Source organism: Notamacropus eugenii, chromosome 4 (genome assembly GCF_028372415.1).
Source record: "Notamacropus eugenii isolate mMacEug1 chromosome 4, mMacEug1.pri_v2, whole genome shotgun sequence".
NCBI lineage: Eukaryota > Metazoa > Chordata > Mammalia > Diprotodontia > Macropodidae > Notamacropus > Notamacropus eugenii.
Genome location: NC_092875.1, coordinates 33266688 through 33293882, shown reverse-complemented (window position 1 = coordinate 33293882; position 27195 = coordinate 33266688). Strand labels below are relative to the sequence as shown.

The window sequence follows — 27195 nt, the reverse complement described above, 5'->3', positions numbered from 1 at the left end:
TTTACCATGAGAGGAACTGATCCCTTAGGATTGACCCAGATTGAAACATGGACCTCACTGGGAGACCCCTTACCTTACTCTCAGGTGTCCCCCTCCCACCAACCCTGGGGCCTTAGATGCTTACAGAGGAAGGTAACATTCTGAGGAGGATCAGTCCAATAATCAAATAATCCAATCCAAGAAACTTTTATTAAGTGCCTCCCATGTGCCAGCACTGTACTTAGTGCTAGGGATCCAATCAATTTTTTTAAGAAGACAATCCCTGCCCTCAAGGAGTTTGTAATCCAATGGGGGAAAACCACACACAAAAGGGAGCAGGAAAGTTGAAGAGTGAGGAGAACAGGGAGTACTGGGCCCAGAAGCATCTTGTTCCATAGAGTTAAAACCAGTCAGAGCAGTTGTTGTTATTGTGTTAATCCTTCATTCTCAAAGAGGACCATGACATCAAGATGATGACATGACTTGCACTTGACTTTGTTTTGAGTGAGGGAGGGCTGTGCAAGGTCACCAGCTTCACTTTCTCCTCCTGAGCCATCTGGATCCAGTGACCAGATATTCATCAGGATGACTGGAAATGGTCCAGAATGCAATGGAAGACCCTGGCCCTTTTAGGCTAAGGTCTTATCACATTCTCACTTTGAGTGAGATACACCCATTCAATGAATAGGACTCTTGAAGTTGTTCCTCAAGGGATGGCCCCTTTAAAAAAAGAAATCAAACTGGGAAGACCCTCAGGGTTCCTGGGTAAAAGAGAAAGAGTTACTATTTAGTGCGAGCAGTAGATGCAGAGTGGAATGAGCCAAAAAGTTCAGTTTCTACTCTCTCTAAAGGAAGGCATTGGAAGGAGTTTGGGTCAGAGAAAGCAGGGTTTTTATCGGACCCTGTAGAGGGAACCAAGACTCATATTTATACTTAGGTGGAGGAGTCAGTTTTATCAGTCCCCAAAAAGGGTTTGTATTCTTCCTCCACAGCTGACTAGAAAAGACTTTCCAGCTGCTGAATGGGGTAGCTCTGCCATGACTGATGGGCAGAAGGAGGAGGGAGAGAAATTCCTCTCAGCCCAAGGATCTCCTCCCCAGGCAAAAGAATGCCCTCCCCTAAGCAACTGCCATTTTTTATAGAGGCTCTAGGGGCATAAACTGAGTCTCTCACATCAATTACCCTCGTCCGGTAGCCAGGCCAAAAAGCTTCTCAGGGTGATGAAGGAATTTCTTCCTACTTTGTTATGAGGTTTTAGGAAAACTCCTTAAGGGAGATAAGGGAAGTCCTAGGATCACTATTGTAAAAAATATGTATGTATATATGTGATATATATACACACACAAGTATGTATAAATATATGTATATATATATATATTGAAATACAATTGACCGAAGTCATTCATTCAATAAGAGGCAGAGTCCTGACTAGGACGCAGTATCCAAGCCCACAGTCCACCGTTAGTGTTAGTCAATATTACTCAGTATTTATTAAGTGCAATTATGTGCTCCGTGCTGGGGAGGTAGAAAAAGGCAAAGAGAGGGTCCTTGTCCTCAGGGAGCTCACATTTTGATGGGAGAGACACAAGCAAACAACTCGATTAGTTGTTGATGTTCAGTTATTTCAATCGTGTCTGTTTCTCTGCGACCCCACTTGGAGTTTTCTTGGCAAAGATACCAGAGTGGTTTGCCGTTTCCTTCTCCAGCTCACTTTATAGATGAAGAAACTGAGGCAGAGTGAAGTGACTTGCCCAGGGTCACGCAGCTACTAAGGGTCTGAGGCCAGATTTGAACTTCCTGACTCTAGGCTTGGCACTCTAGCTACTCAGAGATTACCAGAATAGAGGGGAGGTAATCTCAGAGGAGAGACACTAGCTAGCATTTCGGGGAACAAGGCAAAGACATGAGAGGGGAGACCAGGAAGACCTCTTGCAGAAAGCAGAATTTGAGCTGAGTCTTGAAGTAAGTCAGTGAAGCCAGGAGGCAAAGGTGAGGAGAGCATTCCAGGCATGGGGGATATCTAGGGAGAAGGAAGGCAACAGAGCTGGGAGAGGGTGGATCATGTGCCAAGAATAACGGGAAATCACCAGTGATCTCTTCATTGCCAAATCTAATGGCCCTTTCGCAAACCTTATTCTTCTTGGTTTCTCTGTAGTAGTTGACGTTGCCCTGATTTCCCCACGGTGGAAAATGGGGTGGTAGGAGGGGATGGGAGCAGGGCTGCTTAAGAAAGAAGGAGTGTATTTCCTTGAGCTGTCCCTTTCCTTGCCTGCCCTCTGCTGGAGTTGTTAGTGAACAGGAAAGTGAACCAAAAGAAAGAAGGAAAGAATCAGAATCCCAGAACATCAGAGCCAGGAGAGAGCTCAGAGGCCATTAAGTCCAACTGCCCCCATTTTTCGGTGAAGGAAACCGAGGCCTGGAGAGGCAGAGAGACTTCTAGGTGATGGAATTGTAAAGGAGTTCAGATGTCATCCAGCCCAACCTCCTCATTTTACAAACGAGGAAACTGAGACCCTTAGAAGGGGAGAGTAACTTACTGAAGGTCACATAGCTCTATACATGACTCATCTGGATCTTGAATTCCAGCTCCTTCATCTAAATAGAAATTATTTCCTTCTTAGTCCTCATATCCCCAATCCCTAGCACAGTGCCTGATACAGGTTGTTGTTCAATCATGTCCAACTCTTCATGACCCCATCTGGGGTTTTCTTGGCAGAGATACTAGAATGGTTTGCCATTTTCTTCTCCAGCTCATTTTACAGATGAGAAAACTGAGGCAAACAGGGTTTAATGAATTGCTCAAGGTCATCCAGCTAGGAGTTACCTGAGTCTGGATTCAAATTCAGGACTTCTAGACTCCAGGCCTGGGGTTCTATCCCCTGGGCTACCATAGGTATTTGCTGACTGATTGTCTTTATATAGCCCAGCACCTAACATCATGCCTCGCACGTAACAAGGGCTTAATTTTGGACCTAGGCCTTCTGATTCCAGTTTTAGGGTTCTTTCACTACTCAGAGTTTGGGCTCTTGAGTAGTGTTAGCAGAATTTTAAATGTAGTCCAGGTAGGCCAAAGGTAAGAGTGCCAGGAAACAAAGAACAGTTTAATTAATTACTTTTGGAGAGAAGAATATTTCCCACATTGGAGTAAAGGTACAGCCTATATATATAGATCACAAGTGGGGCAAGGAGTGGGGGGAAGATCAGTTACAAAACAATCCGTTTCAGGGTCTGAGTGGTTTCCCATTACAAGCTGTGAGTGCAGAACAATACAGGTGTTCTGGAGTCCTATGGGAACAGTATTGTTTTGAATCTTTGGGGGTCATTACTGGGTGGGTCAAAGGACCAGAGTTCTGTGATGGGAACGGGTTCTACAGTCTGTGATACACTTCACTTAACGTACGTAGGCACAAAAAAGCAGTGATTGTGAGAGCGTTGTCAGGGGTTTGATTGATCATTTCAAGGTGCATTGTAAGCTTTCGATTCCCAAGCCAGAAGAGGCAGCTCTGAGAAATCTAAATTATAAGTATATTCACTACACATATCATGCAAATTAATATGAAAGTCATAATTCCCTTCACAGTAGTAACAGGTTTCCCTATCACACTCAAATTTGCAAAGCAATTTATACATACTATCTCATTTGAGATTCACAATAGCCCTGGGAGGTAGTTAGGTACCAGAAGTGTCATTTTACAGACGAGGAAACTGAGGCTTTAAGATGTGAAACAGCTTTGGTTACACAGCTAAGGCTTTATCTCTGCCTCATGGAATCTCAAGCTGCTTCTTAGGCCTTCCTTTGCTGGTTTCCTTCCCACTCAAAATGTATTTTGTCGAGATTTTGAATTTACCTATTTGTGTACATGTTGTGTCTCCGTCATTACCTCTTCCCCAGGAGAAGTCAAGCTTCTTTTTTTTAAAAATTATTTAATTTGTTTTCAGTTTTCTACAATCACTTCCATATATCTTAGCTTTTCTCCCCTCCCTCCCCCTTCTTCTTCCCTCCCTCCCCACTCCCTCCTCAAGATGGCATGCAATCTTATATAGGTTCTGCAGTACATTCTTATTAAATCCATTTTCACCTTAGTCATGTTGCATAGAAGAATTAAAGTGACTGGGAGAAATCATAAAACAAAGAGAACAAAACAGAACATAACACAAGAGAAAACGGTCTGCTTCATTTTGTAACCCAGTTCCATAGTTCTTTCTCTGGATGTGGAAGGCATTTTGCCTCAAGAGTCCATTGGGAATTTTTTAGGTCCTTGCATTGCAATGAAGTACTAAGTCTACCAGAAAAAAATCCACACACACTGTGTACGAAGTTCTCCTGATTCTGCTCCTCTCACTCAGCAACAGATCATATAAGTCCTTCCAGGCTTCTCTGAAGTCTTCCTGTTCATCATTTCTTATGGCATAATAGTATTCCATTACATTCATATACCACAACTTGTTCAGTCATTCCCCATTTGATGGGCATCCCCTTGATTTCCAGTTCTTGGCCACCACAAAGACAGTTGCCATAAATATTTTTGTACATGTGGAACGCTTTCACTTTTTAATGATCTCTTTGGCTTACGGTCCTAGAAGGAATATTGCTGGGTCAAAGGATATGCACATTTGGGCATAGTTCCAGATTGCTTTCCGGAATGGTTGAATCAGCTCACAGCTCCACCAATAATGAATTAATGTTCCAACTCTCCCATAACTTCTCCAACATTTATCATCTTCCTGTTTTGTCATGTTAGCCAATCTGATAGGTGTGATGTGGTACCTCAGAGTTGTTTTAATTTGCATCTCTCTAATCAATAGTGATTTAGAGTATTTTTTTCATATCACTATAGATAGCTTTAATTTCTTCCTCTGAAAACTGCCTGTTCATATCATTTGATCATTTATGAATTGGGGAATGACTTGTATTCTTGTACATTTGACTCAGTTCTCTATATATTTTAGAAATGAGGCCTTTATCACAGACACTAGTTGCAAAAATTCCTTCCTAGTTTTCTGCTTCCCTCCTAATCTTGGTTGCATTGGGTTTGTTTGTGCAAAATCTTTTCAATTTAATGTAATCAAAATTATCCATTGTGCACTTCATAATGTTCTCTATCTCTTGTTGGGTCAAAAATTAGAAGTTAAGCTTCTTGAGGGTAGGAACTGTTTTGTCTTTGTATCTCCAGCACCAAGCTCTGATATATAGTAGTTGCTTAATAAATGCCTGAGATATTGAGTTAAAACATCAGACTTGGGATTTGAACTCAGGCCTTCCCGAGTTCCATCCAATCCTTCATGTGCTAGAGCTCATGTGAAGTTTCTATTACTTTTTATTTGTCAGACTAATCCTCATATACTAAATTGTCTCCTCCCTTCCTCCCTCTCTTCCTTCCTTCCTTCCATTCCCCTTTTTCTCTCCTAAGATGAAGCGAGCTGGGACCACAGGATCAGCAAGAGGCATGGCACTCTATGAAGAGGAGGTGAGTTGACACTGTGAGGCTGCTGATGTCAGGCAGACCCCATCACAATGTCTATCTGTTTGCCCTCACCCCACCCCCATTCATACTGGGGCATGACTCTAACCCACTGCTCTTCTCCCCTCCCCCATGCACACACACATGCACACATGTGCACACACATGCATACATGCACATATTACCAGTCTGATTCTCACAACAGCTGCTCAGTCTTGGGATGTGTGGCTTGGGGTGGGGAAGGATTGAGCATGTAGTACAGCTGATGGGTTTCTCTATACTAGTCAGCCAATCCAGAATCACTCAAAGACTGATAGTGAATGTGTTCAGGAAACCCTGGCATCCTTGAGTATCTGCTTCCTGAGAAGACAGATAGCTTAAGGCCATTGAGGGGGAAGAGTAAAAGAAGATGGTTTAAGTGTTGGGGGCCCAGACTTCTAGATCTGTTCTTTTCAGTAGGGCAGGCATATTACAAAGCACAGTTGCCAGAAAGCCTTAAAAGAGAAGTAGTTTGTGAATCTTAGGTCAATAGATTTAGAGCTGAATCGGACCTTAGGGATCCTTTAGTTCAGAGTTATTTGACCTGGGAGGCCACGAATTTAATTTTTTTTCAGTGACTGCATTTCAACATAATTGGTTTCCTTTGTATTTTATTTGTGCATTTAAAAGCATAATCCTGAAAAGGAGTCCTTAAGCTTCAGCAGACTGCAAAAGAGAACACAAAAAAGGCTAAGAATCTTTTCTCTGGCCCAATTCCCTCATTTTAAACAATTTTTTTCGTCTAAAAATTCCATCTTATTTGTATAGATGCCTTTTATTTTTCTATCATATTCATTCTGAATACATCTTCCTCCCCCCCACCTACTCAATGAGCCTTTCCTTCTAACCAAATTAAGAAGAAAGGAAGAAAGGAAGAAAGAGAGAAAGAGAGAAAGAAAGAAAGAAAGAAAGAAAGAAAGAAAGAAAGAAAGAAAGAAAGAAAGAAAGAAAGAAAGAAAGAAAGAAAGAAAGAGAAAGAGGAAGGGAAAGGAGGGAAGGAAAAGAAAGAGAAAGGAAGGAAGGAAGAAAGAAGGGAGTGAAGGAAACAGTTCATTGAAACTAACACCCTGACTATGTCTGATAGTATATTCATTTCAAACCTCTCATTTTACAGGTAAGTGAATCAGAGAGGGAAAGTAATTTTCCCAGCCTCACATAGCTAATAGATATCTGTGGAGGAATTTGATCCCAGCCTCTCGTGACTTCAAGTCTAGCATTCTGTTTACTATACCTGCTATCTATCCTACCCATTATCCAAGCTCACAGGCCCCTCTTGGATTCGACTTGTAAAGGACCCCAGGTGGAAGCCACTGGTCCACCCTCCTCACTATACAGATGAAAGAACTGAGATCCAGAAAAGATAAAAAAAATTTTGCCCAAAGACCCGCAGATAATAAATGGAGAACTGAGGATCAAGGAGAAAAAAGCAGAGGTTGAGAACCACTGGTTTATCTCAGTAGAACATGAGTTCCTTGAGGTCAGGTACTGGTTTTTGCCTTTCCTTTGTCTTCTCAGGGCTTAGGACAGGGTTTGACACAGAGGTAGTCCAGATTCCCCAATCCAAGCCCAGTACTTTCCATTGTTCTTACCTCCATTGTCCTCTTCTATTTCCTTGCTTCACTTCTTCCAAAAATGTAGCAATCCCTTCCCTGCTGCCCTTCCAACCTAAGGAGGAGGGTAGTGTCTCTCCATTGCTTCTCACTGGAAGCAGCAGTGGGACTCAGCAACCTTCTGGGTGTCTAAGCAGTCTTTTAAGGATCACACTGCTCACCTCCTGGGGTGAGTAAGGGGGCTAGAAAAGGTGCCCTAAACATTGTCTGCTTACCCAACCCTGGCCTGATTACTGTGGCAGATGGGGAATCTCATTCTGTGGCAAAAACACAAAAATTTTACAAAATGTACAAAAACATCTGCAAAGATGATTCCACTCACCATTGGCACATGGAGTGTGTGCACACTTATAGACAACACAAAATTCAGCAGACCTGAAAGACAAACTGCCCTTGTTGCAAGAGAACTCAACAGGTATCGCATCCAAATAGCAGCTCTGAGTGAAACAAAGTTGGCAAATGAAGGCCAGCTTACTGAATTTGGAGCTGGATACACTTTTTCTGGAGTGGGCAAAGTGAAGGGGAGCGCCATGAAGCTGGCGTAGGTTTTGCAATCAAAACTGATCTAGCAGCAAGCTGCTAAGCGTGTCAAAAGGGTGAATGACAGGCTCATGACAATGCAATTACCACTATCAGGAAAATGCCATGCCACTGTCATCAGTGCCTGTGCTCCTACCATGACAAACCCTGATGAGGTCAAAGAAAAATTTTATGAAGACCTAGAGAGCTTATCGTCAATGTGCCAAAAGAGGACAAGCTTATAATTCTGGGTGACTTTAATGCTAGATTAGGCTCAGACTACTAGATTTGGCAGGGAGTCCTAGGGAGGAATGGAGTTGGAAACAGCAACAGCAATGGTCATTTGCTGCTGAAGACTTGTGCATCGCATGACCTTATTATCAGCAACACTGTTTTCCATTTACCTAATTGCAGTAAAACTTTATGGATGCACCCTTGCAACAGACATTGGCATCTAGTAGACTATGTGATTGTAAGGAGAAGAGACAGACAAGATGTGAGAGTGACAAAGCCAATGTGTGGTGCAGAATGTTGGACTGATCATAGACTCATCCTTTCCAAGCCAAATATTTGCATTCATCAAAAGTGCCGCCCCCAAGGCAAAAGGACTACTATAAGAATTAATGTCAACAAATTAGAGCTCTTCTCTGAGCATGAACAGTTTGTTGCTGACTTGGAGGGAAAGTTGAACCAACACATAGTTGGCAACAGTGGAGCAGAAAAGGAGTGGGCAGCTCTCAGAGACTTGGTGTACAGCACTGCATTTGCTCATCTGGGTCAGAATAATCAAACACCAAGACTGGTTTGATGAAAATGATGGGGAAAGTCAGAAACTGCTAAACGAAAAATGAGAACTCCACAGGATATACCAGTAGGATAGTTCATCTACCTCTAAGAAGGCAGCATTTAATTCCATCAAAAGCAAAGTACAAGCAAAGCTTAGAGAGATACAGGATTCCTGGCTCAGTTAGAAGGCAGATGAAATTCAGTTTTATGCTGATAATAACAATCCAAAGCATTTTTATGATTCCCTGAAAGATATTTATGAACCAAAAACATATGGTGCATTACAACTACTCAGCACTGATGGAGCCATGCTGATTAGTGATAAGGACATGATCCTAGAGAAATGGGCTGAACACTTCCATAGTCTTCTCAACAGACCATCATCAATTAATGCTGAGGCCATTGATCATTTACCTCAGGCTGAAGTCAGTCTCTCCTTAGATGAACTTCCAACTGAAGAAGAGGTTTTGAGGGTCACTAGGCTTCTTTCATGTGGCAAAGCACCTGGTGCTGATTCTATTCCAACTGAGATTTACAAGGTAGGGGCACCATTGGTCATACAAAAGCTGACTAAAATTTTCCATGTTATATGGCAAGAAGAGGTTATCCCCCAGGAGTTCAAGGATGCCTCCATTGTCCATCTCTGTAAAGGTAAAGGGAATAGATTGTCCTGCAACAATCACAGGGAGGTATCTCTCTTAGTCATTACTGGGAAAATTCTTGCTAGAGCCCTCCTTAATAGACCGGTCCTTCACCTGGAAGATGGTCATATGCCTGAGAGCTGGTGTGGCTTCAGAAAGGGCCAAGGAACAGTTGATATGTTGTTTTCTGCCTGACAACTCCAGGAGAAATGCCAGGAGCAGAACATAGGTGTGTACACAATGTTTGTAGATCTGACCAAGGCCTTTGACACTGTTAGTCATGAGGGCTTATGGAAAATTATGTGAAAATTTGGCTGCCCGGAGAAGTTAATCAGTATTGTACATCACTTTCATGATGGCATATTTGCCCGGGTTCTGGATAGTGGACAATGCTCTAATGCCTTCCCAGTCACCAATGGAATGAAACAGGGCTGTGTGCTTGCTCCCATGCTTTTTAGTATGATGTTTTCAGCCATGTTGTCAAATGCTTTCAATGAGGATGAACATGGCATCAAGGTCAGCTGCCATACTGATGGTAAGTTCTTCGATTTGAAAAGACAAGCCAAGACCAAAGTGGAAGGAGTGTTGGTACATGATTTCTGTTTGCCAATGGTTGTGCACTCAATGCAGCCTCTGAAGCTGAGATGCAACGAAGTATGGATCAATTCTCTGCTGCCTGTGCTAATTGTGGCCTAATAATTAACACCAAGAAAACAAAGGTGGTCCATCAGCCATCACAACATCATCTATATGTGGAACCATCAATTACAACAAATGGAGAAGTTGTGAATGCTGTGGATAAGTTCACTTACCTTGATGATGAACTTTCCAGGGATGTGCACATTGACAATGAGGTTGATGCATGCATTGCCAGAGCTAGCTCAGTGTTTGGGAGGCTCTGAAGAAAAATTTGGGAGAGAAGAGGTATTAGACTGACTAGCAAACTGAAGGTCTACAGAGCCATTGTGCTGACCTCGTTGTATGCCTGTGAACCATGGACAGTCTACCAGTGCCATGCCAGGAAACTGAATCGCTTTCATTTGAACTGTCTTAGGAAGATTCTGAGGATCACCTGGCAGGATAAGGTACCAGACACTGAGGTCCTTGCTCAAGTTGAACTGCCAAGCATTCCAACTATGCTTCAGAGAGTACAACTCTGATGGGCTGGCCATGTTGTTCGAATACAAAATATATGCTTGCCAAAAATAGTATTTTATGGAGAACTCACATGGGGCAGGTGATCACATTGTGGCCAGAAGAAACGATACAAGGACACTCTCAAGGTCTCTCTCAAGAACTCTGGATTTGACTATACCACATGGGAGACACTGACACAGGACCACTCAGCATGGTGTGCCCTCATCAGAAAGGGGGCTGTGCTCTATGAGCAAAGCAGAATTGAGACAGCACAAAGGAAATGTAGGATGTATAAATTTGGGGTTTCCACCCCAAATATTCACAGGGACTATCTGTGTCCAACCTGTGGTACAGCATTCTGAGATCATGTTGGTCTGACCAGCCACAGTCGGACACACTGAAACTTCACTTTATCATGGTGATGTCATTTTTGTCCTCTTTGAAAACAAAGGACAACAACCAACCACCAACCATCTGGGTCTGTGAGTGGGGTTTCCCAGTAGTGGGGAAGGTTTGGCACCAAACCATTCACACTCTTTTGCCAGGTTGTTCCCATGACCCAGGATATGAATTTGTAATGCCTGAGTGGGCTCAGGAATCAGTCTCTGACTCATGTTAAGGTCTAGAGTAGGCTCAAAGTTAGGGCTCAATCTATGAATAGGATCAAACTAGAGCTAGTCTGGGGATGGTCAAGGGCAAGATTCAGTCTGTGGCCAAGCTCATAGCTCAGTCTGAGATAGGGTTAATAGCTTAATCTCTCAGAAGCATCAGTTTTGGCTGGGATTAAGGTTAAATCTGGGGTCAGGGTTCAGATTTATTAAGAGCATAGGCAAGGCTTAATGTGTGGCCAAGTTGAGGCTTGAGTTTGGGTCCAGAGTCAGGGACCAGAGTGACATTGAGACCTGGCCAACTGTACTGTAGAGGATTTAAAACCATCCCCTAAGCTTAAGTTGATGCTAGCCCACTGCTCTTTCCCCTTCACATGTAAACACAAACACATATACATACGTGCACATATTACAATCTGATTCCCACAATAGCTGCCTGGTCTTGGGATTTATGGCCTAGGTTGGGGCGGTGTGCAGCAGTATGGGATAGATCACCCAGTAACCTAATCTACCTCTTGATTTCCCCCCTTAATAAATGTCTTATGTTAGACTTAGGGAGCCAGTTCATTATAGTCAGTCAACCAACGTTTATGAAGTTCTCCCCATGTGGCAGACCCTGTGCTCACCACTGGGGATAAAAAGCAAGACATAAAGCCCCTTAAGGAGCTCACAACTGAGTGGGATAAGCTGGTGGTTCTCATAGTAGGCCCCCTTCTCCTTGAGTTGTTGCCTATTCAGGCTGTCTCTCAATTCTGTCTCCACAGCTCCTCACCCAGGCTTGTCTGCCTCTTTTTTTAGCAGGTGGAACGTGTAGGTGATATTGAAGAACGTGGCAAGATTCTAGTGTCACTCATGTATAGCACCCAGCAAGGAGGCCTCATCGTGGGTATTGTGCGCTGTGTCCACCTAGCCGCAATGGATGCTAATGGCTATTCCGATCCCTTCGTCAAACTGTGAGTCACTGACCTGAGGTTGGGAAAAGGGAACAGATGGGGAAACTTCCCACAAGAAATGGACAGTGCTCAGAGGTCCAGCATCTAGACAGGAAGCAAGATTAGAGATCAGATAGTCAGACTGAATTGCCAAGTGCCCACCATTTCCAAGACATACCAGATTGTACTCCCTTAGTCTGAAATGAAGGGTCAAGATAGGGCTGATGTTGCTGATTGCAAATCACAGAATCTGAGAGTAGGAAAGGAACTTATTGGCCACTTATTCCAACCCATACATCATGAGAATCCTCACTACAGTACACCCAATAAGTTGCTAGCCAGCCTTGACCAGAATCTTTCCAAAGAGGAGGGGGTACCCACCACCACTCAGATTAGCCTATTTCTCTTTTGGACAGCTCTCACTGTTAGAATTTTTTTTTTCAAATACAAAGCCCAAATTGGCCTCTTCTTGACTTCCACCCATTGCTCCTGGCTCTGCTCTTTGGAGCAAAGTTTTTTCATGGACTCAAGGTCTTTCAACATCTTGGTTTCACCTATTGAAGGATAAAATTACTATTAAGCTTTGCTTTTGACAAGGCACTCTAGAAGACATATGGATGATAGATATCTCCCATCACTACTACACCCTGCTTCTGTGCCAGGCTTGTGATCTGTTTCCTGAACTCATCATCTATTTCCTCTTTCTGTTCTTCGAACATGCTTTTGTTTCCTCCTCCACTGATCTTTACCAGTTGACTGCTTTCATTCATCCCCCTCCTTGTTCCTGGATTTCCTCACATGATTACACCTTCTTTAAAAGAAACATTCTTGCCATCTCTATAGTATTCTTACTTCCCAATTGTCTCCTCACCTCCTGCAATCAGAGATCCTTCCCTATAACAAATAGGAAAAGAAAAAGAGAAAAAGATGACTCAACAAAATCCATGGAGCACAGCAACTAAGTCTGATGATATAAGTACTGTTGCTCACCTTTATTCCCTTATCTTTGCAAAGAAGGAAAGGCAGCACCATCTTCTATCTCTTCTTTGTGGTATAACTTGATAATAGCTAACATTTATATAGCACCTACTATGCGCCTGGTCCTGTGTTAAGCATTTTACAATTATCTTATTTCATCCTCACATCAACCCTGTGAAGTAGGTACTATTATTCTTCAGATGAGGAAACTGAGGCAGATAGAGGTTCAACAACTTCTCCAGAGTTACACAATTAGCAGGTGTCTGAGGCTGAAGGATGAACATTCCTTCTCAACATAAAATACTATCCGTTTCTCTTGAGTAGGTATGCCTACACAGAACGATATTGCAGATATTGGCTTCATTATACCATAGCTTAGTAATACCTACCTATGAGTCTCACTTTGCCCTCTTACACAAAATTTGGACATTTCTTTATAAACGTTTGAAGCTATGGGTTTTACCACTGCTTTCCTTCTTAGATTTTATTTCCTGTGATTTTGTGTCTGTATCAGCATTCTTTCCAATTATTGCTGTCCTTTTTGTTTTCTGCCGTGATGGATATATATGAGCAGTTTGTACCCTCTGGAGCTGTCCCTCTTTGTACCTACAGTTGTAGTTTGGGTCCCCAGGGTCCTGACTATGACTCAGGTTCAGAGTACCCTTGTGGGTCCAAACTCCTCCATCTTTTAGCTCATGAGCCCACACAGGAGGGAAGTAGCTCCAAGTAACAGCATTTCCTGAGATGACATTGTGATAACAGTAGACAGGAAATAGCCTCCCCAGAAACCCAGGGCTTACTCTTTCACAGTTACACAGTATCAGCTGACAATTATCTAGAACCCGGTAGTAGAGAAGCACACAGGTTAGGTAGAGATGGAGTAACTGACCAGGAGTCAGGAACACTGGAATTCACATGCAACCTCAGATTCTTGTTAGCTGTTTGATCCAAGATAAATTAGTAGTAACTAAGTAGTTAGCATTTCTGAGGCACTTTAAGGTTTATAGAATCCTTCAAAATACAGTAGAACCTCGGTTTATGAATTTAATTTGTTCTGAGATTCTGTTTGTCATGGAATTTGTTTGTATTACAAAGTGAATTTTTCCACAGGAAATAACGTAAAGTTGGAGAATCTGTACCACATCTCCAAAAATATTCATATAAAAATACTTATTTATAATTTTAAGTTTTTGTCCCTCATGTGCCTGAAATACAATAGCAATGGTTGGTACACAATATAAACCGAAAATAAAATAAATTAACCTGCACTTTACCTTTGAGAAGTGGCTGGTGTGAGGGAGATGAGAGGGAGGATGAGGAGGAAGAGTTATTATTTGAAAGGAGATTCTCCTATGAGGACCGTGGGGATTTCAGTGTCGCGAGTGTTCTCTCTTAAGCTGCTTTCACTAAAAGTAAGGCTAACTCTACTGCCTTCACTTATTTTTCATTATTTTAGAATCACTGTCATGTTTTGACTCACTGATTTTTTTTTCTTTACATTCACTTCTGACTAGGAATCTAATGACACTTGTTTTTGATGACTTTTATTAAAATTAATTTGTTTTCAGTTTTCAACAATCTCTTTAATAAGCTTTGAATTTTCTCTCCCTCCCTCCCCTCTCCCTCCCCAAGACAGCATGCAACCTTATATGGGTTCAAAAAACAGGCCAAAAATATTGCCATGGTTGAGCATCATCCCATCGTGAGCTGTTCAAGTCCAAGCATGATGTTCCTACTGCAAATTTTTGTTTGTCCTGCAAGACAAATATTGTGAAAAATTTTCCCTCATCCAGCGAAGCATAAGTAAGCCAGGGTACTCATAAACCGAGGTTCTCCTGTACCTCATTTTGGAGGAAACTGAGAATTAAGTGACTTGCCCAGGTTCACACAACTAGTGTCTGATGCTTCATTTAAACTCAGAATCTCCTGACTCCAGGTCTAGGGCTCTACCCACTGTATCATCTGGCCACCCCTCTCATTATCTCTTTTCAGTTTCATTGATAAGTTGAAGGAAGTGGACTCTATGACCTTTGAGATCCTTTCCATTTCTGAATCATTTTTGGTGGCAGTTACACATCCAGGACTGTAGGTCCCCAATGACCCTTTCTGTCAGGGGTCCTCATGCTATTCCCCCAGGAAAAGGAAGAGAAATTTCTTTTCCTCCAGCTTCTCCAGAGTTGAGAAATGGTTCCCTCTCAAGAGCTGGGTTCTTCCACAAATGACTCTCCTCTTGACTCCTTAGAGTTGTTTCCTGCTTCATCTAACTCCTTAAGAGAATGTCTCATTCCTTAAAGGGCCGTTAATGGCATGGCTGATCCTTGGTTATCTACCCTCTAGTTCTATCCATTCTGATGGAAGAACTTCTCATACCTTGTGAAGAAATAACAAAGTATAGGCATATCTTTGTGTTTTGTTTAACACCTTGGTACTTCATCATGTTACCTGCTCCTTATCCTCTGAGACTTCATCAACTGAGCTGGGGAAAAATAAATGGATGGGGGAGGGAGAAGAAATCTTCTCAGTACATGTCATTGCAAAATTTCCTTCTGCTCTCTGCACTGATTCAAATGCAAGTCTTCTGGCTTTAAATCAAAGCTTTCCACTGAATCTGCCTGCCCCTACCATCCATTATGCCTTATAAATCTTAAAATGACATATAAATGGGAGTTATCATCACACCCAGGCTACATCTCTGAAAAATAGACTATTGTTTGTGGCTTTTCTCAGCAATTAGCTCTTAATGAGAATTAATTAGTACAGCATCTCCAGTTCAGTGATGAGCTACATACTGGAGATAAAAGTGACTGTGTTTTCCAATTGCCGTGAAAGAAATGAGTTTATTTGGGTGCTAAATTGTGTTTCATTAAATGCCGGCTATGGGAAAATTGATTTCACTAATCTTTCTCTTCCCCAATGGCTCCGGAAAGTTTTGTGTTTACATGACCACCTCTGAAATGAAAGCCATGGCTGCAATATTAATCAGGTTCCAGGAATGTATAAGATGTGATTAAGGAAAGCAAGGGCACTCTGTGGTTTGGCAGAAGGGAAAGATATTTTGTATATAGTTTGGTTCTAATAATTTAAAGAGCACTTCGTATTCATATCAGTCATTTCCAGAAATAACTCACCTCCAGCACTGAACCCTCCCTTTTATCTAAGGAAAAACAATTGATCAAAGTTACCACATCTGACAGTGTATGCACCACACTGGCCTCATGTTCCCCCACCTCTCTGTCTGGATGAAGGGGTCTTATCCTATTGATTCTGCAATCAGAGGCCTGGTTCAGTCAGTCAGTCAACGTGTAATTTATTAAGAGCCTTCTACGTGCTGGAAACTGTGCTAAGTGCTGAGGATACAAAGAAAGGCAAAAAACAGTCCCTGTTCTCAAGGAGCTCTAATTCTAATTTTCTAATTAGAATTATTTTTCTAATTTTCTAAACTATTTTCTAACTAGAATATTTTCTAATTCTAATCATTCTAATGGGGAAGACAACACCAAACATGTATGTGTGTATCGGATATTTACAGCATAACTGGGAAGTAATCTGAGAGGGAAGGTACTAGCAGATGGGAGATCAAGGAAGGTTTCCTACAGAAGGTAAAATTGTAGCCGAGACTTGAAGGAAGCCAGGAAAACCAGGAAGCAGAGGTGAGGAAAGCACTGTCTCTCTCAAATGGGGCTTTTAAGTTTGAAAAAACTATCTTTTCTTGAGATATGTGAACCCTGGGAGAGGGAGGTGCTACAAGCATCGATATCCCCATTTTACAGATAAGGAAACTGAGGATGTGAGGATGTGAAGACTTGCTCACAGTCATCTGACAAGCCTTTTGACCAAGCATAATCAATCGATCATTCAACAATCCTTTTGGCTGGGCACTGCATGTGTCCCAGGACAAGAGACAGTCCCTGATGTTAATGAGTTTATAGTCTACTAAAGAAACAACATTTTAAATACATAAGGGAAACATTCTAAATCAATGTCCCATTATGGGGAAGGGGGCAAGTGGCAATGCTCAGAACTGGGGGGAACAAGGAGAGACTCCTTGAAACTGAGGAGCTGGATCTCCAAAAAGCTGAGGCCAGTGTTCTAATCAGAAAGGGCAACCTGTGAGGCGAATGGGAGATGGGATGTAGCAGAGGTGCTCGGGGCACCTGAATAGATTTCAGAGGGTTATGTGAACTTGAATGGGGGGAAAATCATATCCTCATTTTCAGTAACTTTGGGTTTCCATTGTAATTCTATGTATCTTATTTTATGTGTTTAAAAACATTCTTCTGAGGAGTCCCCAGGCTTAACCAGATTTCTAAAGGGATTCATGTCAAAAAAAAAAAAGCTGGGAATCCCTGGAAAAAACAAATAGTCCAATCTATCTGGAGTATAGAGTGAGAAGAATGTGTGTTTATACTGGAAAGGTAGGTCATAGTCAGACTCCAAAAGCTTTGAAGGCCAAACTGAGGAGGTCACATTTTATCCAAAAGACAATAGGGGACCCATAGTGCTTAGAGAAGTGACATGTAAGATCTGTGCTGTAAGAATATCCTTGGGCAATCCCATGGAAGATGGAAGAGGACCAGATGCAAGTGGATGAAATAGGTTATGGCAGTGGTCCAGGTGATTGGTTTTCTAAGTCAATATGCTGCCCGCAGGGATCCCTATGTATGGTTTCTATTTGAATCTCACACCTTCGGTTGAAGGCAATGATCCTCTCTGCAGGTCTGTGTTCAGTTCTAGAAGCCACATTTTAGGAAGGACTTTGATGTATGCTGGAGAGATGCCAACCAATGTGGTCAGTGGCCTCAAGATGTTGCCATATAATGACTACTTGGAGGGTCTCGGGATGGTTAATTCAGAAGAAAAGACATAATAGCCCTCTTCAAGTACTTGGAAGGCTATTATGTGAAAGTTGGCCTAGCTTCATCCTGCTTGGCCCCAGAAAGGCTAAGAAGACAAACTTTCCAGTGATTAGAGCTTTCTCAAAGATGCATGACCTGCTTTAGGTAGTAATAGGTACCATGTAGGTCCCCAAGCTCAAGATGGTGGACCACCTGTTAAGGACACTATAAAGGAGATTCTTCTTTTTAGCTATAAATTAGATCAACATCCCTGACTTCTTTCAGGTGCCAGCTAAAGTCCACCTTCTGTGAAAAAATACCTTTCCCAGACCCCCATAATGCTAGCACCTTCTCTCTGCTGGTTATCTCTCATTTATCCTCTGTGTCTCTTCTTTCTTTGAACATTGTTGTTTGCGTTTTGTCTCTACCATTAGACTATCATTTCCTTGAAAGCAAAGGGCTATCTTTCACTCCCCCCGCCTTTTGTTTATATCTCCAGTGCTTAACACAGTGCCTGGCACATAGCAGGTGTTTAATGAATGCTAGTTGACTGACTGATAGATGACCTCTAAAGTCCTTTCCAACTGTGATATTCTGTGATTTCTAAATTCAACCTCCATTCACCATCCCCCTTCTCCTATCCTCCAGAAGCAGTCAGACAGGAGATCGGCTTTCTATCTGGGGAGATCTGGCCTCAAATGTCACCTCTAGTACACTGTGATTGTAAGACCTTGGGCAAGTCACTTAACCTCCTAGTGTCCCAGATAACACCCTGTGATTGGCGAGTTTACTTATTTCTTGCCAGAGGCCTACTGCCAGACTCTCTATTTTTTATGTATTTATGGGTCAGGTTGCAATTCAGCAAACTGGCTGGTAGATTCCTGCCCCCAATGTCTTCTTCTTGGCACATTCCCCACACCACCATATAACTTTCATGACCTATGCTCCTGCCCCCTGGTTCTCCTCTAGCAGAAAACATACCTAAAATGGCGGTGGCACATGCAGCTCCCATCCATGCTGGCATTACATTAGGGTTAGTGTGTGGTGGTTTCCTAGCAAGGGAAGCGATAACCTGGCCTAATGAAGAAAGTTTCTCACCGAGAGTTTCCTCCATCCATAAAGTCACAGAGCCAGCCCCAAACCAAAAATAACAACAATCAGACTTCTGTCCTGATGGTACACACTGTTGCCCCACAGCTGGCTGAAACCAGACATGGGGAAGAAAGCCAAGCACAAGACACAAATTAAAAAGAAGACATTGAATCCCGAGTTTAATGAGGTAAGTTCCTTCCAAAGGTGCTGTGGGTGTCAGGTGGGAGAAAGCATGGGGAGGTTAAACAAAATGGGATTAGTGAGGCAGGTCTTCCTTATGGGCTTGCCAGAGTCTACAGACTTGTCAGCTATCAGAGCTGGAGGAAATCTCATCTTTTGGCATAGATGGAGAACGTGGCCCACATTGGTGAAGTGACTGGGCCAACATCATACGGGATGAGTCAAGGTCTTCTGGCCAACTCCCAGTTCTGTTCACTTTCAATGGAAACAACCACAGAGTGCACAGCGCATTTCATTAGTGTGTGCCCAGAAAATGAGAAACAGAGACCGAGTGAGAACGAGAGGGAGGGAGGGAGGGGTGGAGGGAGGGAGAGAGAGAGAGAGAGAGAGAGAGAGAGAGAGAGAGAGAGAGAGAGAGAGAAAGAGAAAGAGAAAGGAATGAGAGAGGAGTGAGAGAGAAACAGATAGAGACAGACAGACACACAGAGAGACAGAGAAAGACAGAGAGGGATGGATAGAGATGATAGAGACAGACAGATAAAAGATAGAAAGTTAGAGATGATAGACTGAAAAATTATATAGACAAAGATAGAAATAAGTTAGAAATAGACATTGAGAGAGATGTTAATGACAGCTATAGATGATAGAAATAAATGTATATGTACAAATATACATATAGATTATGTACATATACATGCATTAGATGTGTATATACACATATAGATCATATAAACATATACGTGTGTTCATATACATAGATATATGCATATAGGTACATCTATGTATATGCACATATACTAAAGTAAAGATATTGAATATTCAGTCATAAAAGGACATTATTTTTATTGATCAAACTAAAGAAACTAAATCATAACCTAGGCTTAATTTAAAATAAGCAACTTCTGTTTAAAATACTAGCTTTAAAAATGGGGAACACAAAAGTAACTTTGGAGGAGATGCTATACACACACCTATGGCAATGACCCCTTGGCATTTGAGGTGATAATAAAATGTACTACATATGGAGTCAGGGGACCTGAGTTCAAATCTCATTTTCTCTCTGGACTAGCTGTGTGATCTTAGGCATGTCACTTCTCTTGGTATCAGTTTCCTTCTCTGTAAAATAATGGTGTTGGACTTGATGACCCCTGAGGGACTTCCCTTCAGCTCTAGGATCCTATGACCAGATTGTCCTCAAGCCATTGTGGGAAATCCACTGAGTTCTAGATTTGCCGTCCATACCATTCTCATCTCAGAGCTAGCCCCGGGGGCAATCAGTAGGCAAAGGAGAAGGTCTGAACTTTGACTAGATTGTTATTTCTTCTCACTGTTAGTATAGTTAGAAAAATAGGACATTTGATATGAACAGAAAGGCAGTAACTGCTGTGAGAAGACCCGGAAGGGCAATCGCTTCTCTCTACCTCTCTAGACAAATTCAACAGTAAACATTCGCTAATGCACATTCACCTTGGCTCTGAGCAAGGCACTGTGCTAGGTGAGGGTTAGGGGATAAAAGCACAACAGTTTCTGACCTTGTGGAATTTACTTGTATAATGGGGGGAAATGGAAGAACGAGCATAGACAATTATAAGTAAATGTAATTCACAGACTAGAACAGGGGATCAGAAAACTACCACCCAAAATTTCAGCCAGATCTGGTCCACCTTCTTTTTTTGTATGGCTTGTGAGGTGGAGCCCCAAACTCTGGGCGTATACAGATCAGGTTCCATCTTGAGTAATTGTCCAAAATCACAGTTCTTTTGCTCTTTCTTCAGTCACCCAGAGTTTCTTCAGGGAACTTCCAAACATAGCTTCTGTTTAGGTCTCCACAAATGGGGGTGAAAAGGTCTTAGCTCCTATGCAAGCTCTCAAAGTAACAATGTATATTAGGAATGAGACCTTGGGAATTATCTCAAAAGGTTCTTCCAGTTTCATATGCTGGGATCTAATTATCCTAAGTCACAGAAAAACAATCTATTCCCTTTCCCAGCTAATTCATTCCCTTTCCCATTCTCACTATATCCCAAGCAAATGTCAAGGGAGAGAAGGAGATGACTAGAAGCACTTGGCACTATTACCTGGAGAAAGGACTAAACTCATCCCCGTTAAGCTCTTTGAGGATAGATGCCCAGGTACAAATATAGACAGTCACAGCTGGAAGGGTCATTGGAACATAGATTGTCACAAACAGGAAGAGTCCTTAGAGCATAGAATTCTTAGCTGGGAAGGACCTTAGGACACAGATTATGAGAGCTAATGAGATCTTAGAACAGAGACTGTCAGAGTTGGAAGGGACCTGAGAACAAAAAATATAAGAACTAGGAGGGATATGAGAACAGATAATGTCAGAGCTAGAGGGGTTTTAAGAGATTCTCTAGTTCAAGCTCAGTTGACACAAGACGAAACTGAGGGCCAGAATAGGGTCAAATACTGAGAGCTTAGTAGTCATAAGATCATAGATTTTTATAAGAGACCATCCAATTCACCTCTCTTAAATGAAGAAACATATTTTTGTTCTTGAGTCATTTCAATTACGTCTATCTCTTTGTGACCTCCTTTGGAGTTTTCTTAGCAAAGACACTAGAATGGTTTGCTATTTTCATCTCCAGCTCGTCTTATAGTTGAGGAAACTGAGGCAAACAAGGTGAAGTGACTTGCCCAGGGTCACCCAGCTAGTAAGAGTCTGAGGCAAGATTTGAACTGAGGAAGATGAGTCGTTCTGACTCCAGGCCCAGCACTCTGTGCACTATGGTGCCACCTAGCTGCCAACAACCCAAGTAACATGCTCAAAGACATGCAGGTAATACGTGGCAAGGCTGAGATTTAAACCCAGTCCCCTGCCTACAAATCCAGTGTTCTTTCCACAGTACAATTAAAGAAGTGACTTGACTGTTACACAGAGAGTTAATGAATGGACCTGGACTAGAAACCAGGTCTATACCTCTGGTTCCCCAGTTTCTAGGTCCCCCTTTCCATGCTAATTCCATTCCTACTAGAGCAAATTCAAGGGAACTGTCTCTTCTTCGGTTGGATTCTATCCAAGAATACTTGGTGTTGCTTAAAGACCTTTGTAAATAGAAGTATCTGCTGAAAGAGTATTCAGATTGGGACAGGAAGTACCAGGTGAGAAGCCCCTCTCAGTGTCCTGTTTCTGATGACTTGGGCTCACAGGCATCTCTATATTGGTCCTTCCTTTCTTGAGGATAGAAGAGATGTGCTTCCAGTTTGACTGATACTGGTGTTTTCTCTATTCCCTTGCAGGAGTTTTTCTATGATATAAAACACAGTGATCTGGCCAAGAAGTCACTGGACATCTCCGTCTGGGATTATGACATTGGCAAATCCAATGATTATATTGGTGAGTATAGGGAGCATTGGAGGAGACTTGGGGATTGTGTGGGCAACTTTATTCTTTCTCATCCAACTGAGAAAGGGGCAACAGGGAGGAACTGGTGGGGGGAACCTCATTGACAATGCTTAAAGTCAGCCTAGCGCTAATTTTAGTGATCTTGTACTCATTCATTCACTTCCTCACCAATCAAGACAGCTCAGCTCCAGGCCAGGATTTCTAAAATGGAGTAGATTAACTCTACCAAAGAACTTATGGCTACGGGCTGGGCATTTGCCCTTTCTGAGCCTCAGTTGCCTCATTTGTAAAATAGTGACAATACCGCCTATCATACTAGTTTGTAGCAAGGATTGTATGTGACAAGGACTCTAGATCATAGGAGCATTTATATATGTATGTATGTGTGTATATATAAATATAGCATGTATATACACACATGTGTAGTATGTGTATATGTATGTACATATACATATGTATGTATGTATATCTTTTCAAACTATAAAGTGTGTCTGCTGTTACTGATAGCATTTATATAACTTTAAGGTTTGCAAAGCATTTTATAAATATCTCGTTTGACCTTTATAAAAACACTGGGAAGAAGGCGCTGTTATGATCCCTGTTTTACACATGAGGAAACTGAGGCAGACACAGGCTATATGACTTGCTCAGGATCACACAGCTAGCAAGTATCTGAGGCAGGATTTGAACTCAGGTCTTCCTGACTCTATGGCCAGTGCTTTAGCCACTGAGCTCACCACCACCACCACTACTGCTACCCTAGAATCACAGATTTAGAATTGGAAGGGTCCTTAGAGGTCATCTAGTCCTGCTTCTTCATTTTACAGAAGGGGAAACTGAGGCAAACAGAGGTTTAAGTGTTTTGCCCAAGGTCCCACTTTGTTGTGCCTAACATTATTCAGGGATAAAACCCATGAAATAATTCGCAAATATTTTTAACCAGATTTTGTAATTCACTGATTCAGAAAACTCTCAGTGAGAGAACACCCTTTAACTGATGTAAATAAATACTTACCCTGCCACAGATAATCTCAGGGAGCTGCCTGGGGTTCACTTGGAGGGTCAGTGACTTGCTCAAGGAGGAGCAGCCTGCTTGTATTAGGGTACCTTGTATGCAGGTCATCTTGATCCAGAGGCTATTTCTCTTTATCCCACAATACCATATTGCCTCAAATGATAGAAGAGGAAGTAAATCTAGTGCCAAATTGGGTGGCCTAGACAACAAGCACCATAATAGTTCAGTAGGAGGAGAATGGAAGAGAGTAAGTGTTGGTCCTAGGGAGACACTTAGGAGAGGGCACAGTGAAAAAAGATCAATGGATTTAAGAATCTGGGGAGTGGGATTCAAATCTCAATTCCTCCATTTGCTGGGTACCCACCTCTGCCCCTTGGGTTCTGCGGCTTCCTTCAAGACTCAGTTCTCAGTCCTGCTGCTCCTAGTGCATTCTCTCCAAGATCGCCTCTAATTTACCCTGTCTGTGTCTCATGGATATGTAGCTATTTGCTTGAGATCTCCCCCATAGAATGTGATCCCTTTGAGGTCAAGGACTAGGATTTAGACTTTTGCTGAATCCTCAGTGCTTCTGTAAACTGAGGAGTTGGAATACGTGACTTCCAAGGATATTTCTAGTTCCAAATCGATGATCCAGTATTCCACAGTTCTTATTCTGCATGCAATAGGCATGTAATATATAATATAATGGATAAAAACCCTAGGCTTAGAGTCTTGCAGTATCTGGAGTCAAATATGAGATGACAAGATTAGAGATTTAGAGTTGAAAGGGACACCAAAAGCCATCTAATCCAACAAATTCATTTTACAGATAAGGAAACTGAGGCGCATGGAAGCTGCATGACTTGCCCAAGTTCAAACAAGTAGAAAGAATAAGATTCCAGATCTGAACCCAAGCCTTCTGATTCTAGCTCTTTCTAATCTTGAAAGCAGATGTCTGCCTCTTCCAAAGGAGGGAAACAGGACTCTTAGTGTATGTGTTTCATTGAGATCAAGGCAATTCATACCTAAAGTTTTTGGACACCCAAATCTGCTAGAATCTCTCTCTCTCTCTCTCTCTCTCTCTCTCTCTCTCTCTCTCTCTCTCTCTCTCTCTCTCTCTCACACACACACACACACACACACACATGTGTTGGAAGCACAAAAAGTACTTAAAAATACTTTAAAGTCTTAAAATGCTTTTGAAATATGAATTATTATTAATTGCCATTGGTGTTACAAGGTTGGAGAGTTAGTATTGGGTGTTTATAAAAGGTCTTGAATACCAGGGATAGGAATTTGGAACTAATGAAATAGGGACATAAGGGGAAGTTGTAGGTTCTTGAGCCAGAAAGCCCTGGGCTGAGAATAAGACCTTTAGAAAGTACTGTATGTGACTTACTGGGTTGGGGATGCCATCCTCTCTTTGCCAAGGAAAAAAGAAGTCTTTGGTTCTGAAAGAGAAGAGTTCTCTCTGTTAATGAGAGATTCCTCTATCCTTGACCATTTCCATGTTTCTCTGCTCTAGGTGGCTGCCAGCTTGGTATCACCGCCAAGGGAGAGCGTTTGAAACACTGGTATGAGTGTCTAAAGAACAAGGACAAGAAGATTGAACGCTGGCACAACCTCCAGAATGAGAACCATGTCTCGAGCGATTAAAGCAGGGGCCATGAGCCCCACCCTCCCACCCTGCCCCTTCCTCAGCTTTTCCCTCTGTCCCCCAGCCCTACCCTCTCTGGTTCCCAGAACTCCTCATTCTAGACCTGCCGCCAGCTGTTCTGGGTCCATCAGCCTGGCAGAGACAGTCTCTCCTGGCTCCCTCGGCTATGTGCAATGACTCCAGAAAGCTGCTTTGGCGTTCTTTTTCCTTACCTGAACCTACCTTTGAAGTCTCTTCCTCCCCTCTTAAATATGAAGGGACATTTATCCCAGCTTTCACTCTTTCTTCCCTTCTCTTTCACTCCTCTCTCTCCCATTTATTTCTTCCTCTCTTTATTACCATTTTTCTTTCAATCTATCTCCATCTTTCTTATTTTGTCTTTTTCCACCTTTTCCCCTTTTTTCTTCCCTCGCTCTTCCTTCTCCTCTCTCTCTCCATATCTTTTCCTCTGTCTTCTCTCTTCCACCTTCCCTCTTTACTTCTCTTGTCCTCTTCTCTTTCTCTCCCTTTCACTCTTTCTTTCTTTCTCCCTCCTTTCCTCTTGTTCTTGTTCTGTCTCTCCATATTCCCCTATCTCTTTTTTCTTTTCACTCTTTCTCTTTCACTCTCTCCCCTTCTCTCTTCTGTTCTTTATCATTCTCTCTCTGTCTTTCTGCCTCTGTCTCTTCATCTTTCTCTTTTTCTCTTCCTCTTGTCCTGCTTCACAAAACTCTCTCTATTCTGCCCCTTGTAATCTCAAAGCTAACAATTTGGGCTAGTGTCCCCTCCATGGGCTCCACACCTATTGACTATGAATAGTGCTCCCTAAACGTCTAGCCTCCCTGGGTCAGAATTGAGGAACTTAACTTGGAAGCTGGAACAGGGAAAAGATCTGGAAGGGGGAGGGATGCTGAAAGGGGTTGATGAGGGTTCTATCAGTTCCATTAGTACAAATTTACCTACAAATCATATTGGATAAATAGGGGGAAATACCCATACGATGTCTTCTTGTGGCGTACACAGTCATACACCTAACTTTATGTTAGAGTTTTAGAATATGGTAAATCTTGGTATGTGTCCACTCAACAAGTAATGTGCAAAAAAAATCAGGTGAACATGAGGGTTGGAGCAGAAGAAAAAGAGTCACACACACACATGAGTCTAGCTGACTTAGGTGTTCAAAAACTTTAGATATGAATGACCTTGATCTCACAGAAACTCACATACACACTAAGAGTCCTGTTTTCCCCTTTTAAGAGTCAGGGGAGGCAGACATCTACATTCAAGAGAGAAGAGGTCAGACCTTGGTAACTTTCCTCAATATGCCTCTTTTGTCTCTGCCTCTCTCTCTGTTTCCTCCCCATCCCACCTCTTCCTTTCTCTCTCTCCAAGGGGGATAAAGTCAGAGATGTTCTTCTTAAAACATGGGTCTCACCTCACCCCATACCTCTGTCTCTGCCAGATCAACACAAACAGGGCCAATGAATTCACTCTTAAGAAATGCTGGGAAAAGCTGGAGATTCTACAGCTTGGAGTCCTGTTGCACATGCCAAGCAAACATTTTCTTCCTAGCTTCAGGGAAGGACCTGAGTCTCTTCTGGGTCCTCAAATCTCCCCCTTTCTCTACTAAGTCTGGAGGAGCAGTTGAAGCTTGAGCAGAAGCCAGCTTTCTCTGACTGTGTGCCCACTACTGAGAGGTGGGATGAGACAGGAGCTAGGGCATGGAGGTCTTGAGGGCTACCAGTCCATTGGACATGTTGCCCACTGTCCCTTCCTCCAGACAGTCAATCAGTGAATAACCTCCCTTTCCTACTTCCAAGTCTCTGTAATCTGGAAACAAATGAATGGCCCTGCTTATTCAGTCTTGTCTTGTTTACAAGGGATGCTGGGAAGAACACACAGCTCACAGCATGGGGATGTTTTGGTGTCAAAGGATATAGAAATGCCTTCTCTTGTTATTGCTAGCATTGTAATTAATGTACCTTTTTCTGTTTCTTTAGAGTAGTGTTGGCAGAAACATAGCCTTAGGTTTGGGAGAGGACAGGATTTTAATGCCTGGGTTCAGGGAAGGGGAGATGGGAGGGTAGATTTCTCCCAACTTGGGGCATGTCTTCCAATCCTGTGGTCATCCCATTATGCTCCTTCCCACCTCTCCTCCCTCCTGGAGATTCTTTCTAGAAAGACTAACCTAGCTCATGCTTTTTAAAACCATCACTGTCACTCCCTGTGATTGGCACCAGAGACCCACTGCCAGACACCTCCATTTTTCTGTGAATGTATGGGGCAGGCTGAAATTCAGCAGGCTGGCTGGTAGAGTGCTGTCAATGCTGTTTTTTCTTCCAGGCACGCTGCTCCTGTACAACATCATGACCTGTGGTTCCTTCTCCCTGATTCTCCTCT

At 42.5% G+C, this 27195-nt stretch overlaps 1 protein-coding gene across 2 annotated transcripts in view; it reads left to right on the top strand.

Moving 5' to 3' along the window:
• RPH3A (rabphilin 3A) overlaps positions 1–25089 on the top strand; it is a 171173-nt gene extending 146084 nt beyond the window's left edge. For both annotated transcript variants that reach the window (XM_072600400.1, XM_072600399.1), the window contains 5 exons: positions 5391–5447; positions 11580–11734; positions 18724–18805; positions 22060–22156; positions 24685–25089. In XM_072600400.1, coding sequence (XP_072456501.1) covers positions 5391–5447; positions 11580–11734; positions 18724–18805; positions 22060–22156; positions 24685–24815 — 522 coding nt within the window. In that variant the 3' untranslated portion in view covers positions 24816–25089. The remainder of the gene's footprint in view (positions 1–5390; positions 5448–11579; positions 11735–18723; positions 18806–22059; positions 22157–24684) is intronic.
• Positions 25090–27195: the final 2106 nt, after the last annotated feature.